This window comes from Leptosomus discolor, chromosome 5 (genome assembly GCF_034619465.1).
Source record: "Leptosomus discolor isolate bLepDis1 chromosome 5, bLepDis1.hap2, whole genome shotgun sequence".
In the NCBI taxonomy this organism is placed as follows: domain Eukaryota; kingdom Metazoa; phylum Chordata; class Aves; order Leptosomiformes; family Leptosomidae; genus Leptosomus; species Leptosomus discolor.
Window position 1 is genome coordinate 39,416,951 of NC_141395.1, and position 14,530 is coordinate 39,431,480.

A 14,530-nucleotide genomic window follows, 5' to 3' on the forward strand; every position below is an offset into this window, starting at 1 on the left:
AATACAAAGAACAAACACCCACTAAGGCTCCAACAGAGAAACCTGTGCTTAACCTTAAGATTTAAGAGCGTATCTTAAGTTAAGCACATATTGTAGCATCTGAGATCACTTACATGTGTTTAAATCTCATAAAAATTAAGCACAAGCTAAAGTGGTTTTTTGAATCAAAGGCTCTGCCAGGTAGACCTCTGCAAGACCGAAGAGCACTGTCTTCTGGCACCATTGGTACTTTTATCCTGTTGGAGGTAACTGTCACTCCCGCTTGAGAAGCGGCAGAGGCAAGCGAGTACCAGCCTCTTGGGCACCCCAGTTTATCATATTAGCCAAAACTCCCCTGAAATTTCCTGTTTTGAACTTGAGGCCTCATCTTTCAGGCCCCAAAGACCTGCTCGATCAGCATATCACAAAGGTTTTTTCTGCCTCTTGAATTCTCAAATCCATAAGCCTAGTAAACTGTTTTGGTCTCCAAACAGTAGTAATACTAATAGTAACATAAATAAATGATAGGAGAGTGCAAGCATTGAAAGGTGCCACAGAAATGGTATCTGGATGGTGAGGGGGAGCCATAAGAGCTGTTTAGGTGAGGTTTCCCTGATGGAGTTGTCGCACAATGAGCGTCAAGCCCACCCTTGCATCAGGATTGCTTGGTAATGAACATCCCCTGTGGAGTTGGCTAATTTCAGATTTGCTGGGCCACCGGCATCATGTCCAGACACCTTCAAAGGAGATGTGAGATCCCCAGGAAGCCGCTGGCATTGTCCACACGTGAGCACCTCCATGGGAAGACCATCTAAGACTCACCTTAAAGGCTCAAAAGCCTTGCACACACACACACACGAACACACACACACACCCCCCCTCCCCATGCCAGAGAATGACCCTTACCATCCTGCCCCTGGTCAAGAACAGTAAAAAGGCAATTTCCAGACTTTTGTGCTGTTCTTAAGAATGAAAGGCTAGAAATCAATGTTAAGGAAGCACCAGGCTTGCCAGAAACAGCATCACCAGAATGAAGAGAACCAAACCAATGAAGCCCGTCTTTCCCCTCCCCAGCTTCCTGCTACCCCATGAATAAAAAAGGAAGAGAGAAGAGTTGTCAGGTAATCAACATCAGATGCCACAGGCACTCATCAGATTTTCTTTCAGCTGCTTACCAGTGTGGCTCCTTTTATGTACCATTAGCACATTGGGCCCAATGCAAACCATGCCACAGACGTCACATTTCAGTTTACCATTCGGAAGCCGGATTCCTCCCTCGCTCGATAGCTCCTGGATCTTTCTGTTATCCGCCATCTCGTTACTCTCAGTGAAGGGCTCTTCCAGGCTGCTTCCTTCATCATGAGCCCTGATCTCATCTTCCTGACTCAGGGCCTTCCTGTCACATTCCTCATCACTTTGCATTTCTAGCTTCACTGAATTTGCTGAAATAAAAAAAAAAAAAAAAAAAAATTAAAATTTGTATTTTCTAAGTTCCCAATCGCTAATATCATAATAAATTTCTGCTACAAGTTACAACTGCATATTTCTGCAAGGTCTTGTTTGTTTTTTTAAATTCTTAATCTCTACCTCTATTTTACAGCTTAGAAACTAAGCCACAGCGTGATCCAGAGACCCACCAAAAGTTGCAGAGACGCAGCAGGCTTAAGAACTGACTTCCTGTTTCTCAGCTTGAAACACAGGAGCCCCCTTCCTTTCAAGAAGCCAAAGTCACAAGAGCAAAGGACATAGCTGCAGCTGCTTCTTCCAGCTCTCTCCTGCCTAGGCACCAAGATGCAGGGTTTCCAAAGACAGCACCACCACAACTCACAGAATCAAGAACCCTTTGCAGGCATGTTTGTTCAAAATGCAGGGACCTAGTGAAGCCGTGCTTGTGGGCTGTGTCAATAATCTCCCGATCACCCGGCCTGCATGTGCAAGTTTCCTGACAGTGGGGAGACCAACCTCTGGATAAGCCTCTAGTACTTTTTTGCTACCATCTTCTGATTCACATAAATGGAACACTGCCAAGGCAAACAGGTCTGAAGCAAGGACTATGCTGTTGGCTTATTTATATTTGCAAGTGAAATAAGCACAGTTCAAGATCTTTCATATCTGCCTGGTTAGACTGATGGGCTCACCACTGATTTTTGTGATCCTCAGGTCACAGGATAAACCTCCACTAACTATCAAGAGCTTGTGGGATCAGCAAATCTTTAAAGAAAATGAATGCATCAGGCTTTTTCACGTAGGGGTGTCGGTGCAGGAGTGTTTTAATCACCAGACACCCCCAAGTCAGTGCCTCAATGGTTGGTCGAAACTGCTGAAAGGCCTGTTCCAGAGTCACACTTTACATCCACAGTCAGCCAGAAGGCAAGCCCACGTGCCTGCTTCCCTAAGCCTTGATCCTGCTGAGGGGTTTAAAAAGGAGGTGATTCAGCCTTCATATCTAAGCAGTCTTTGACCTCTGTACTAAGGCCATTAGCATGGGTGGTGGTGACAGCAGCAGACCCAGACTGCAAATACGTGCCCTGGGCCCAGCCGGTGTCTCCGAACCCTGGCCAGGTGTGCTCCAGAGCAGCCACCCAAGAGGCCCCTGTTCAGAAGCCCAACGGAAGAGTTAGGAATAAACATGTGTGATCGCTGTGAGGCATCACGGTTTCAAACAGCTCGCCTGGAAATGTCAGAAGAATAAACCCTACTACTTAGACTTCCTCCTTCATCCTCCTTTCTCCTCCTTCCCCAGAATTTACAGTTAAAGAAAACACAAGGTTCAGACACTAATGTTGATGTTGCAACTCTGAATCACTGTTGTTACTCCCAGGCAAAGCATAATGAACAAGGCAAAGGCACCAGAGACCAAGTAACGGTAAGATGCTGCTTTTTAATCATAAAATTGTTGAAACACATCTTCTGCTATTCATCAAGGCACTAATGGGAGCTACGGAATGAAAGTACTATTACAGCAAAGCGCATCCAGAGCAAGGACACAGGCAGATCGGATCACAGCAGCCTAATATCAGCACAGGCACTGTCATCGGAATAGTCTGTAACGACAACATATTTGAGAGCTTCATTTATACAACAGAATTGATATTTTTGTTGCCACAGAGATACATTTATTATTTAAAAAAAGAAACAATGGCACAGACTGAGAACTTAACCATGACCTGGCCCCAGCTGGTGCCTGGGGGCAGTGTGTGGCTGTGCTGGCCTGGGTGCAGGATGGCTGTCCCAACCTGCACTCAGGCATGGTGGAAGAGCACAGTCCCCTGGGGACAACTCTCTGCTCTAGAGCGCTAACCCTGGTACCAGCAGCACACGCAGGGAAATACATGGATGAAAGCAACCTCTTACTGGCCTTGAAAAAGATGCCCTAAACTTTATGTAATTGCAAGTCACCCACAAAGAACAAGATATAGTTTTCCTAATAGCTTCTTCCACCACCCCAACAAGGGGAGGAACAAAGGCAGAAAGAGGTCAAGAGGAGGTTGTTTCCATGATGAGCACGAGGGGGCCTGCCCCACCACAGCAGCAACAGAAGCAACGGGAAGCTATTCAATGCTTGTGCGGAGCCCAAGGTATGGTGGATGGCACAGCCATCACCAGCCTCATCACCAGGAGGATGCACCCTCAGCGGAAGGGCTGGTAGAGTGGGAGCTCTGCCAGCTCTGCAGGCTGGCAGGGAGAAAGCTGAGGTTCTAGTTCTGCCTCCCCATGGAAAGCACATGTTGGTGATTTACGGACAGCCCACTTTCAGGGCTAAGGAATGGCAGCTCCTGCTAATAATAGCAGCCTTTTGGGGTATTCAGCAAGTCTGAGAATGAAGCCCAAATGAACAGTTTGCTGTCTTCAGGAACAGGATTTAATACACTTGGCCACACAAGTAGCTAGGGTAGAGCCAGAAATAGTGCCCTGTGCTCCTCACCTAAAAGCCCAGGTCACTGCCACAAGCCTGCACACTCTCCACGCACAGTAATGCACAAAATAACCAAAAGACCTCATACCAATTGCGTATATTTATACGTACTCACAAGAGAGCTAGAAAGCCTTGTATCTTACATGTCTTCTTACGTATATAAATTTTTGTCTCTATTTCTCTGACATGGAATAATAAACACTTGATTGCAGTAAGTGCTGAGCATTACGAGTTCCCATTCAAGTCTGTGGACCTCTGCCTGCTTAGCATGTTTGAAAGCAAGGCTGCAAGAGCTTACAAACTGGACGATCACTTTATCTTTCCCTAGCATTTCTTTCTGCTGAATGATGGCTTTCATCCAACAGGATAAATAGCACAACAAAACAGAGCGAGCTGTTCGTGAAATGCAACCTCCCCACACATTGCTCCACAACCCCTGCAAACGTAACTCACAAAGCCCAAGCAATTCATGTTGCATCTTTCACAATATGCCAGCCATTCTGCAAAGCTGTGCAGGCTGTTTACTCTTCTTACTTCCCGCACCTTCACACACACACAGAGCACTGCCATTGCCATTTTCAGAACCTCTCTGCTAGCTCTTGTTGCTGCCGGAAGGTTTCCTTCAGCTAGGAGTAGTCACAGGTCTCCAAGGAGGGGTGCACTGGTGCAGCAGGGATCTCCTCAGCTCATTGTGAGGGCTTTGCTAATCAGGTCACCTCTGCTGCCTTACATCATACTGGTGTATACATTAGGCATGTGTGGTAGCCTGCATACAAACATGTGCTTTAAATCGCATATAGTTTGTTTTCTCTGTTCTCAGCCAGCCTTTGAAACTACAATCACTGTCTTTGTTTTCACCTACAGCCACAAACTCAGAGAGCATAATGAACTCTGCTTCAAAGAAAAAAGAAATACTCAAAGGATGTTTATGGCTATCCTGCACTGCATACAAGTCTCCATGTCAAATTTCACCCTAGGTTCCCTTGCCTTTCTTGCTCACACACTTGCTAAAAGTGCCAGGCTTTCTCATTCCTTGGCAAAGCAAAGCATAAATAAGTAAATGGAAAAAATTTTTAAAGTTTTTGGCACTCTTCCTAAAAATCATAGTAAAAGAGAGAGCAGGGATAAACTGTAATCCAGTTCACTGCAAGAGCATGAGCTTGAAGTCAAACCATTTCCTTCCAGTGAATACAAGTTCCTTCCACTTTCTCCCAGTCCAGCACAACACCTTGTGGGGAAAAAAAAAAAAAGTTAAGCAGCCAGAAAAGCTTCTACCTATGAACACAAAGCTAATGGCACATATTCACCAGACCACACAGCAGTGGTTTTGTTTTTTTTTTTTGTTTTTTGGGGGGTTTTGTTTGTTTGTTTGTTTTGGGTTTTTTTTTGTTTTGTTTCAGCACACCAACCAGCTGATCCTGAATCACACTTTATCCTGAGTGGTCAAATTGAATACAATTATTGTTAATGTCTCATAAGTGCTAATTAAACTGCAATTAATACAGCATTTTGGCAAGTTTTTAGTACCAAAATATTTCCTTCACTCACAAATTACAGTAGCTACAAACCAGAAGTTGGAAGATCCACCTAAGAAAAATACTCCTAGTATTTAATTCTCTGTCATGGCAACTTGCTTCCCTCAAAAGTGAGATCTGGGGAGAAAAACCACTCCTGTCTTGCTGAGAGATTTGATCCCCAGGTGGGATGTGAATTAAAGCACTGGCCATCTTTTTCTTAAGCAAGCAACCTAGAGTGCAATTCCCACTGCAGAACAGAAATCCTTCTGTCCAACACACCAGAGAGCAAGCAGCAGGCCTGGGCCCCTCTGTCTCCTCCACTGTCTGCTGTCCTAGGTCATTGCTTACTTTGTCTGTGGCCTTGGAAAACCAGGCTGGCCACTGTCACCAAGGGTTTGCGGTCTCCAGCTAGAGGTTAGCCTTTCCTGGCAGCAGCCATGCACCACCAGCCTCTTCCTGCTGCCCCCGGAGCAGCAGAAAAAGCAAGCCTGACCCCTCAAGTCCTGCTGCGCCCCTTTCCCCATCCCTCTTCTCTCACCAGCAGGAAATGAAGCTTTGGCCCAGATTCAGACACTCATCCTTGAGAAGGCAAAATTCAAATCTGCCGCCCCCGAAGAGCCTTGGGGTGGCTCTGTGGGTGAACACAGAGAAGGACATTTGTAGCCAATGCGGACACAACATGTTCTCTAACCGAACTTGTCTGACAACAGGGGGCAGGTGGTGCATTAGCTCTCCTGGGGTCTGCTAAAGATTCCCTGTCCAGAACACAATATATACAATATTCAAAGCCTGGATAATGTGTCTGTCTTTACCCCAGAATGCAAAGAAATTAAGAAATTGTTACTTCCCTCTGGAAAATGAGACCTAGCTCTAACTACCACAGCACAGTGACAGGCAGCTACAGCACAACCTTCTGCATATTGTCTTGTCAATGGTCAGTGACACCGTCTGTTCTAATCATGAACTTCTTCTAGGCAGCGGATTAATGACATTGCTAATTGGCAGCTAAAGACAAATAAAGGATGATCCTGCTTCTTGCATGTTTTGAACCTGGATACCTAGCTCTTACATATCGCAAGATTCAGATGTGGAGTGCTTCTATACCCTTAAGTGCCCTGTTTCTATACTATTAAAAGCGCTCAATAATGGTGAGTGGAATATAGTTAATTTTAAGACCTGGAATGGAAAACTGATAAGTGTTTTGTAAAATGAAAATTCAGGGGGGCGGAGGGGGGGGGACACACACGGATGGTCGAGGGGGGGAGAACTCTTCCCTCTTGACAGATTTTGAAAATCCAAGGTAAGGAATGCCAGAAGCTGGAAACAATGAGCTTTGACTCTTGTTCAGCCTAAGAGCACTCTGGTAGCAAAAAGGGTCCTTAAAGAGGGTGTTTACAGTACTCCAGAAGTGTAGTGAGACTTTAACCCATGTTTAAACATACTTTCCTCCTGGAAGAGCATAAAGGGGTCTTGGTGAAAATTTCATCTTCGAGTTTCTTGTTGCTGGTAGAACTTGGCTCTTCATTAACGAGGCTTTTCAAGTCCATTTTGCCTTAATTGTGAGCTATTAAATGTGTAAACAAGGGAGCACCAACAAATCTTCCCTTTTTACAAAGGCACTCGTATAAAGGGTGAGAATGCCAGCCAAGCAGCTGCAGAATCAAGGGATTTGCTCTTTTGTCACCTCATAGCCACAAAAGCAAATTAGCTGGAAATTATATTTATTTCCTGAGAAACGAACAGGCCTCCCCCTTCTCTGTCCTCCTGCTGTGCTGGTGCCAAGCAGGTTTTGCTCCAAAGCTGGGTAGGTGCGATGCTGAAGAATAAGGAGAGTCAGGTCTGCTCAAGGCATTGGCAGCACATCTGCTGCTTTGGGGTTGATAACTGCAATCTCCAGGAGAAAGGAAGATGTCTGTTAAATGACACCTGTGGGCAACGCTGCCCTAACAACACTGTAATGGAAAATGTTTCAGTTGGGGGTTAGAAAGGTGTATTTCAAAGGAGCCAGTTCTGCTTTCATAGTAGATTGAGTCTTTCTGGAGGCTTAGAGAGAAGTGAAGCTGTATCTGGATGGAACAAATGAGGGTGAACGTCACCTGCAAATAAAGGGGAATTACCCAACTCCTGTCTCGAGTCAAGCGAGAAAAGCCTAAGCAGGGCCTCTTACATTATACACGGACATCCCCGATGCTGGGTGTCAGATTTGTTTAATCGCAAGCTGCCAAAGATTTAGCTTTTGGCCACTGAGCAAGTGCGAATCTTAGATGGCAACTTCATGTTGTCATGGTGACCTCAGCAGGATTATGTCCATTCGTAACAGTTAAACCAAGTATTTCATAACTAATACAAAAAAAAAGGGAAAGGAAAGATTTAGAAGCTTTGTGTGGAGTCCTTTTCTGCATGCTACAAATGGAATTCTTCAAGCCCACATGTAGGTAGTTCTTGCCAGAAATTCAGTGAGAAATGATCAGCTTATTTAAGCATCCTTAGAAATTTTTAGTTTTCACATTGAAGAATCTCAGTTTAAGCCTGCTGCCTCTTAAGTCAATTTAAACTCTCACTAAACGCGACAAAATACTTATTTCATATCTTCTGGAGGTGGTGTGTACAGCAAGTGTAGACTAACAGTTCTGTTACACCCAAGTTTAGTTTAAATTATGATGTGGTTGCATAGCTAAGCCAAGCTTCAGTCAGGTTCTAGTTGACACAAACCATGGTTGCCATCCTCTCATTCCCCACCCCCATCTTTTATACTGGCACCAGTGCTCATGGAACTGGGTGGTAAATCACTCTGGCTGAAAACTACCCTTCCCAAGAAAAATCAAGCCTTTTCAGCTGGATCAGGCCCCTGACCAGGCATACTGTGCCATCACGAGAACCAGCTTTGGCTGATGCGGAGCAGCACCTTGGATGTCACTGCATGCTTTCTGTAGCAATGGCTTTAAAATAGCAGGCAGCTTCTCTCAACTTCACTGTCCATGGCCAGACACAAGGAATGAAGACTACAGCATTGAAATCTGTGGAACAACTTATATGCTCAAATGGCTCTACAAGCTTATACAAATATTAAGCTGAAAAGACCACAGCTACAGATGGAAGGGCTCTGATTTAATCACACAACATCCCAGCAAGTGCAGCATTAAGACTTGAAATTTCTTTTCTATCACAGGACTAAATTCTGATGGTTTTAATGATTTTTGAGTCAGATTCAGTGAGTACCCTGCCGAAGTCCAAAGGGTGAGTAAGGAGTACCTTAGTATAAGTAAGGATGGCAGTATCTAGACCAGAGTATGCCCCAGATGCCCAGGCCTTAGGCATAACTCTTTACTCACCACAAGTCACCCATGCTGCATACCTCCACCCAGCAAGAGTAAGAACTCCTAATTGAAGACACACGATTGCTCAGTGTCGCAAGATTCCTCTTCAAAAGGACCTCAGGCCAAATTTCACCCACAAATACATCTACGCAACCTGTACTTACACAAGTGAGAGTCATGTATTCATATCCCAGGGTAGGAAAAGTACTCCTGATGACCCACCCTCCCCCTCCTTTCTTGCCCATACTTACAAAGTAATTATGGTACAACAAGTATTGTGCTTAACATAATACGAGGTTTCTGCAGTTTCCCTACAGATGCAAGGAAGAGCTTCCTCACCTCCATGCCTTTCTATACTTTTGCAATGTCAGAACCTGGCCCCTGTGAAGGGTGAGTGGAATGCAACGGTACTTGGCTCCTAGCTGCTGCCCCCACTACTGATGCTCAAACTAAGCCAGTTCTCAGGCCTAGATTCATACATTTTTCCCTAAAGTCAAATTAGGAGTAATTGTTGGATACCTGTTTATTCGTTCTGCTACTTTTTGGGCTGTTTTGATGGGGCGAGAGGGAGCAGAATTCTTCTTTTTCCTCTCCTTTTTCTGTTGCATGAAAGATGCTTCTCTGGGCAAATGTCATCTAGCAAACTTTTGGCCTTTACGCAACACCTGGTCAGCCCTTGTGCTCCCCTGCTCTCTCCTGCCACATACTGTAATCACTAAGACTTTCTGCCTTTTTTTTATATATATATAAAATATATATATATTTTTATATATAAAAATATAAAATAACTCTTAGAGTATTAACTTTTTTTTTAATGACTTTATGCTTGTTACAAACAGGCAGGTGATGGGGGTGGGGTGGGGGGTGTGCTGTGGTGCATAGCAGGTGTTCTCCAGGGCCCCTTCTCATTGTAAACTTTCATCTCGCAGTTACCATGAACTGCAGGAGGCAGGGTTTGGTGATGTGGGTGGTCTTTCACAACCCTTTCCCTTGCTGATATAAAGCAAGTCTCTTACTGTCTGCAACACGTACATTAAATACTGTCAGTTTCCTCTCCTACCACAGCTCTTTTTTACTTCAGTGGTTATTTCTGGTGCGCACTGGAAAGCAGAGAGAGGAGGAAAAATAAAACCAGGCTCAGTCCTGTAGCGAAAACTCTGTCTCTCGAAGCATTAAACTATGAACACCTTTTTAAGATCGGTTCAAATTCTAATAAAGGAGCAGAAGAAACATATACCTATTGAGCAATGACACAACATTCACCTCTAAGTGGATTTTCTAAGAGGCTGCTGAGAGCCTTATATGATACCCAAAACTAGAAGTTTGTAGTGGAAATTGCTGACAAACTACAGCTATTTATGGATCATCTCTTATAAACAAAAATAAAGTGATTTATAACATCCATTTGAAGTGACCAAAACCTCATTGCTCACTCATTGTCATCACTGCTTCTTAAACAGTGCTTAACTTCCTAAAATGCTTTCCAACGTACATGAAGGGTAGTAATAATAAGAGTAATGATTATTTCATTTATAAGGAACTTTCCATTAGCGATCTGCACTATATTTGAAAATACACCTGAAAAAGTTTTAAGCTGATGGAATGATGTCTCTGGGTCTGAACCAGGTACTTTCCTGCATTTTTACCACTGGAGACATTATTTTAAGTAAGCGAAAGGCTTTCATTACAAAGTTACACCTTTGGATCATTCACAGCTTTCATGAAAAGATGTATTTATTTTTAATTATATAAACTCTAAATCATCTTAATGCAACCTGACCTAGCCATGTCCTCCTCCTCTAAAGGAGGCACCTCCCCTGACCCATCAACCCATGGAAAATTGTAGGATAAACACCTGCCACAAAAATATTTTCTGTCTTTGTCACCATATTGCAAAAAGGAGATTAACAACAAGACCTGTTTCATTTACTTATTTGATGAAAGCCTTGTCTGCACCCTTGGAGGCAGGTGGCTAATACAAAGCAATGGGCAGATCCCCACGTACAGGACCATTTACAGCCCTGGATCACTGCAAACATCTGAGCGTAGGGACTTCTCACCATTTCGACTGCACAAATTGAAGGAAAATTCTTAAAAGATAGCATCTTTGTAAACGCTGAGTTCTGTCAGCACAGTGCTGCTTTGAGATATGTATTTTTACTGAGACTGCTGAAAAGGTGCATTTCACTTACTCTTTTGTTTTCTTACTGATTTCAGATGGCCAACAGTGACCAGGATTTGGGGATCTGGAATCTCGAAAGACTTGCTCAGAGTTCAGAAACCCCAGCAGTATTGAATTCAGCACATTAAGGCAGACTTAGAGCACAAAAATTCACCTACATCTAAAGATGCACATGAAAGGGCTACTCGAAGAACCAGGCACTGACAGTATGTTACAAGCATGGCAGAGTCTGGTTTAGTCCCTTAACTTTTCCACATTTAGAGGACAGAACAGTTTATAATAATTTTCCACTTTCAGAAGTTACTTCAAGCATCTAAATCTGTTTAGACCCAAAATTTAAGATACTAAAAATGGGGGGAGGGTATCTCTGTTGCCTCTTTCCCACAATTTAGAACACACCTGCTATTAAAGCAGCAAGATATTTAAATGACTATTCATTCTGATTTTTTTTAAAGCAGTGTTAGGCTTTCACCTGTATCATTATTATGTAGGCAGTGACAGATGGCAAAGGAAAAATATAAAATAACTCTTAGAGTATTAACTTTTTTTCAGTACCGTATGTGTCAGATTCTTTAGCATAAATAAATGGCATTACACAGTCTCATTAAATCTATACATCTGTGTAGTAACTTGCAATTTATGGATATTTTCTGACACAATGTTCAAACCAACAGGTTTAGCTCACATGTTCTTTTCTCACCATGCCATCTCCAAGTCACCAGAAAAGCAAAACCCTACAGTAAATATTCCTGAAGAATTCTGTGAGAAGATTTGCTATTCATCATCTACACATATTTAAGGGAATGAGAAGGTAAGAGGGTGGTAGATCACGGAAGAAAGGGGCTGGAGTGAGTTGGCAAGTAAAACAGATAATTAGGTACCTAAAAATTTACATATCCAACAAGTAAGAAATGTTTCTTCAAGTTAGATTTAAATAAAAAGGATGGGGACACACACACACATTTTCTTGTCTCAACCACTTAAACACCAAAAGCACCCACTACTCTTTCACCACAGTACCCAAGAGTGCTAAGCAGATACCCCCATCAACTGCTCAAACAAGAAAGTGATCTCAAGGGCTCCAACAAGGGATTGCAGGACCAAACCCCAAGCTGAAACATTTCAGACTGCTGGGGAGGTCATATGATGCACCATCACCAAGCAAGATGAAAGATGCTGCAAGTGGCTTTGAGCACCACTTGATATGATTCAGGAAGAGTCAAGAAGATGGAGACATAACAGATTCATAGACTGAAGCATTTGATACTTCCTCAGGAAATACGTGACCCTCTCCCGAACACATCCCATAAACTCAGCTACTCCATGGAAACCACACGTTCAACCACCATGCACAGTGGTGCACACAGCCTCTCTGATGGACGGCAGAACTATTTCATTTGTCTGTCTTGAGTTAGCTGTAAAGCAGTGTGTGTCCTTTGTTTTATTAAGGGGCTGAGGCTGGGCAGCATCAAGGAAGGTCCTTGTTTGCCTTGTTCTAGCTTCTGCAGCCCAGGTTACACAGGGAGAATGGGGACACTGCTCCTTCCAGGGCACAGGGCCCTGAAGAAGGTGGGATGGGAGAAGAAGGCTGGCTTGTACACTTGTACATACAAACCTACTCCTGGGAGCACTCCCAGGCCCACCTTCATTCATCCTTGAGTATGAGCAGGGCAGCTGCAGGGACCTCACAGTTGTTACAGTCTGTCCCAGTTAGAGTCTCTTTTTGGACAACCAGCTGTCTTTGGGAGCCCTCCCTTTAACACAACAGCCCGCTGGTCCAGGCTGGTGGAAGAGGGTGCAGCACCACTCACTGCTACTAAACATTCATTAAAGATGTCAACAAAAGATAAAAATCCATAAACATAGCCACAGTCAAAGGACAAGCACCTGCCACAGAGGAGTACAGGAGCCCTGCAACTACATTCCCAATTGCTGTGTTTCAAAAGGTACCTCCTTTTTCAACTCCTGTGACAGTACTTTTGGAAAGGTTGTCCAAAGAGCTCCAATAGATCTGCAGAGCTGTCAATTCCTACAAAATATCACAGAGTATCTATCAATAAACCCTCCTGCTTGAACACCAAGTCATATCTTACAGACAAACTCAGACCTCACATATGTGACACATTCCCATTGGAAAGCTTAAATTTGGCATTAGCAGTAACTTCTGCACGTCACCCTTTTGTTTCCTTGGGTAAAGGATCTGTTGGGAGCTATTTACGTACTGGCTCTTTTCCTCTAGGAGGAGCCGGTACCTCTGCCTAAATTTAAGATTGCTTGACACTTCCTACGATGAGGCCCTGTTTTTTTACTTGCTTATCACTTTGCCAGAAACAATTTAGGCTGAAATGTATAGGCAATATTTTAAATTTTTTATGTGAAACTGCAATCAAAACAGTTCAACTGACAAAGAGATCGGAGAAACCACCACCACTAGCTAGCGTTCAAGTAAGGTGATCCACAACAGCCAAACCAATGAAGCCTGCTTTTCTATGGATTTGTACCCACCGTTTCTTTCAAACCCTCTTTCCTTCCAGTAACCTTAGTTGGGCTACCTGCTGCCAAACAGAACGAGTAACAACCGAGTTCCACTTGCCCTTCCCCTCACTAACAAAAGTTAGCAATCCCAAGAGATTCTCTGACCAGGCTCCAGATTTCATCTCATGGGTACACTTCTTCTATTGTATCAGTTCAAGAAAGTGAGACCCAGAGACATAAAACATCACTGACATGCCTTACTTTGTTTTTGAGGATGGGTCATGTGCATTTAAAAATCATTATTCACTGCAATGAAAAGAAAAAAAAAAGAAAGAATTTGGCATCTTAAAAGCCTCACTAACACTCTTTAAAGTGCATAATTCCATCACCGTACTGTACATAGCATACAATCTCTGAGGGGTAATTATCCATGGATTGGAAGCCAGTGTGAATATACACACAGTGAGTCAATATGATGTTGCACTTGCTGCTGCTTCCCTTTTTTCTTTTTCTTTTTTTTTTTTTTTTTTTAAATCAATTTTAAGTGTTGTGGATCTATTTCTGCTAATAAAAGAGAGTGAACCGATTCTGGTCGGATAGATTTCTGGATACGGAAAATGAGTGAGCAAAACATGTGAGAGTACTTACTGTATTACCAGAAATATTTATAAATGGCTCTTCCCTCCCTCAGCTGGCAGAATATCAAAGCACTGAGGAAGCAGCATGGATGGCTTCTAAAGGGATGGAGAAAGCAAAAGTCCACTCCATCATCATCAACCTGGGAAAGCAATGCCACAGAGCTCCGGCAGAAGCCCAGACTGGAACTGCTGTAACAGTAACACCTTCCCTTCTCCTCAAAGGGCTAACGCTATTCTGAGTGCAAACTGTATTAGCAAGGATCACAAATGAGCCTCTACAGGGAATACATAATGTGTCTACTGGGTTATGACGACATATGAACTGGAGACCCGAGGATTTTTGTAATTCAGATGCAACTCCCAGGACTGTCAGTAATTCCAGCTAAGGACAATCATATTCTCTGAAGGCTTGATGCCTACACCAAGACCAACCTAGACTCTTTGGGCTTGACAGTAGTGTGGCCTTCCCTATAAAACACAGCGCTATCACAATGTATTAGGTGTAT

General features: G+C 43.5%; 1 protein-coding gene across 4 annotated transcripts in view; it reads right to left on the reverse strand.

The window, feature by feature from the left end:
- IKZF2 (IKAROS family zinc finger 2) overlaps window positions 1-14,530 on the reverse strand; it is a 109,637-nt gene that overhangs the window by 46,543 nt on the left and 48,564 nt on the right. For 2 of the 4 annotated variants that reach the window (XM_086465010.1, XM_086465011.1), the window contains one exon: window positions 1,155-1,421. In XM_086465010.1, the coding sequence (XP_086321136.1) occupies window positions 1,155-1,421 (267 nt within the window). The remainder of the gene's footprint in view (window positions 1-1,154; window positions 1,422-14,530) is intronic. The other 2 variants (XM_086465013.1, XM_086465012.1) reach the window with 1 other exon arrangement.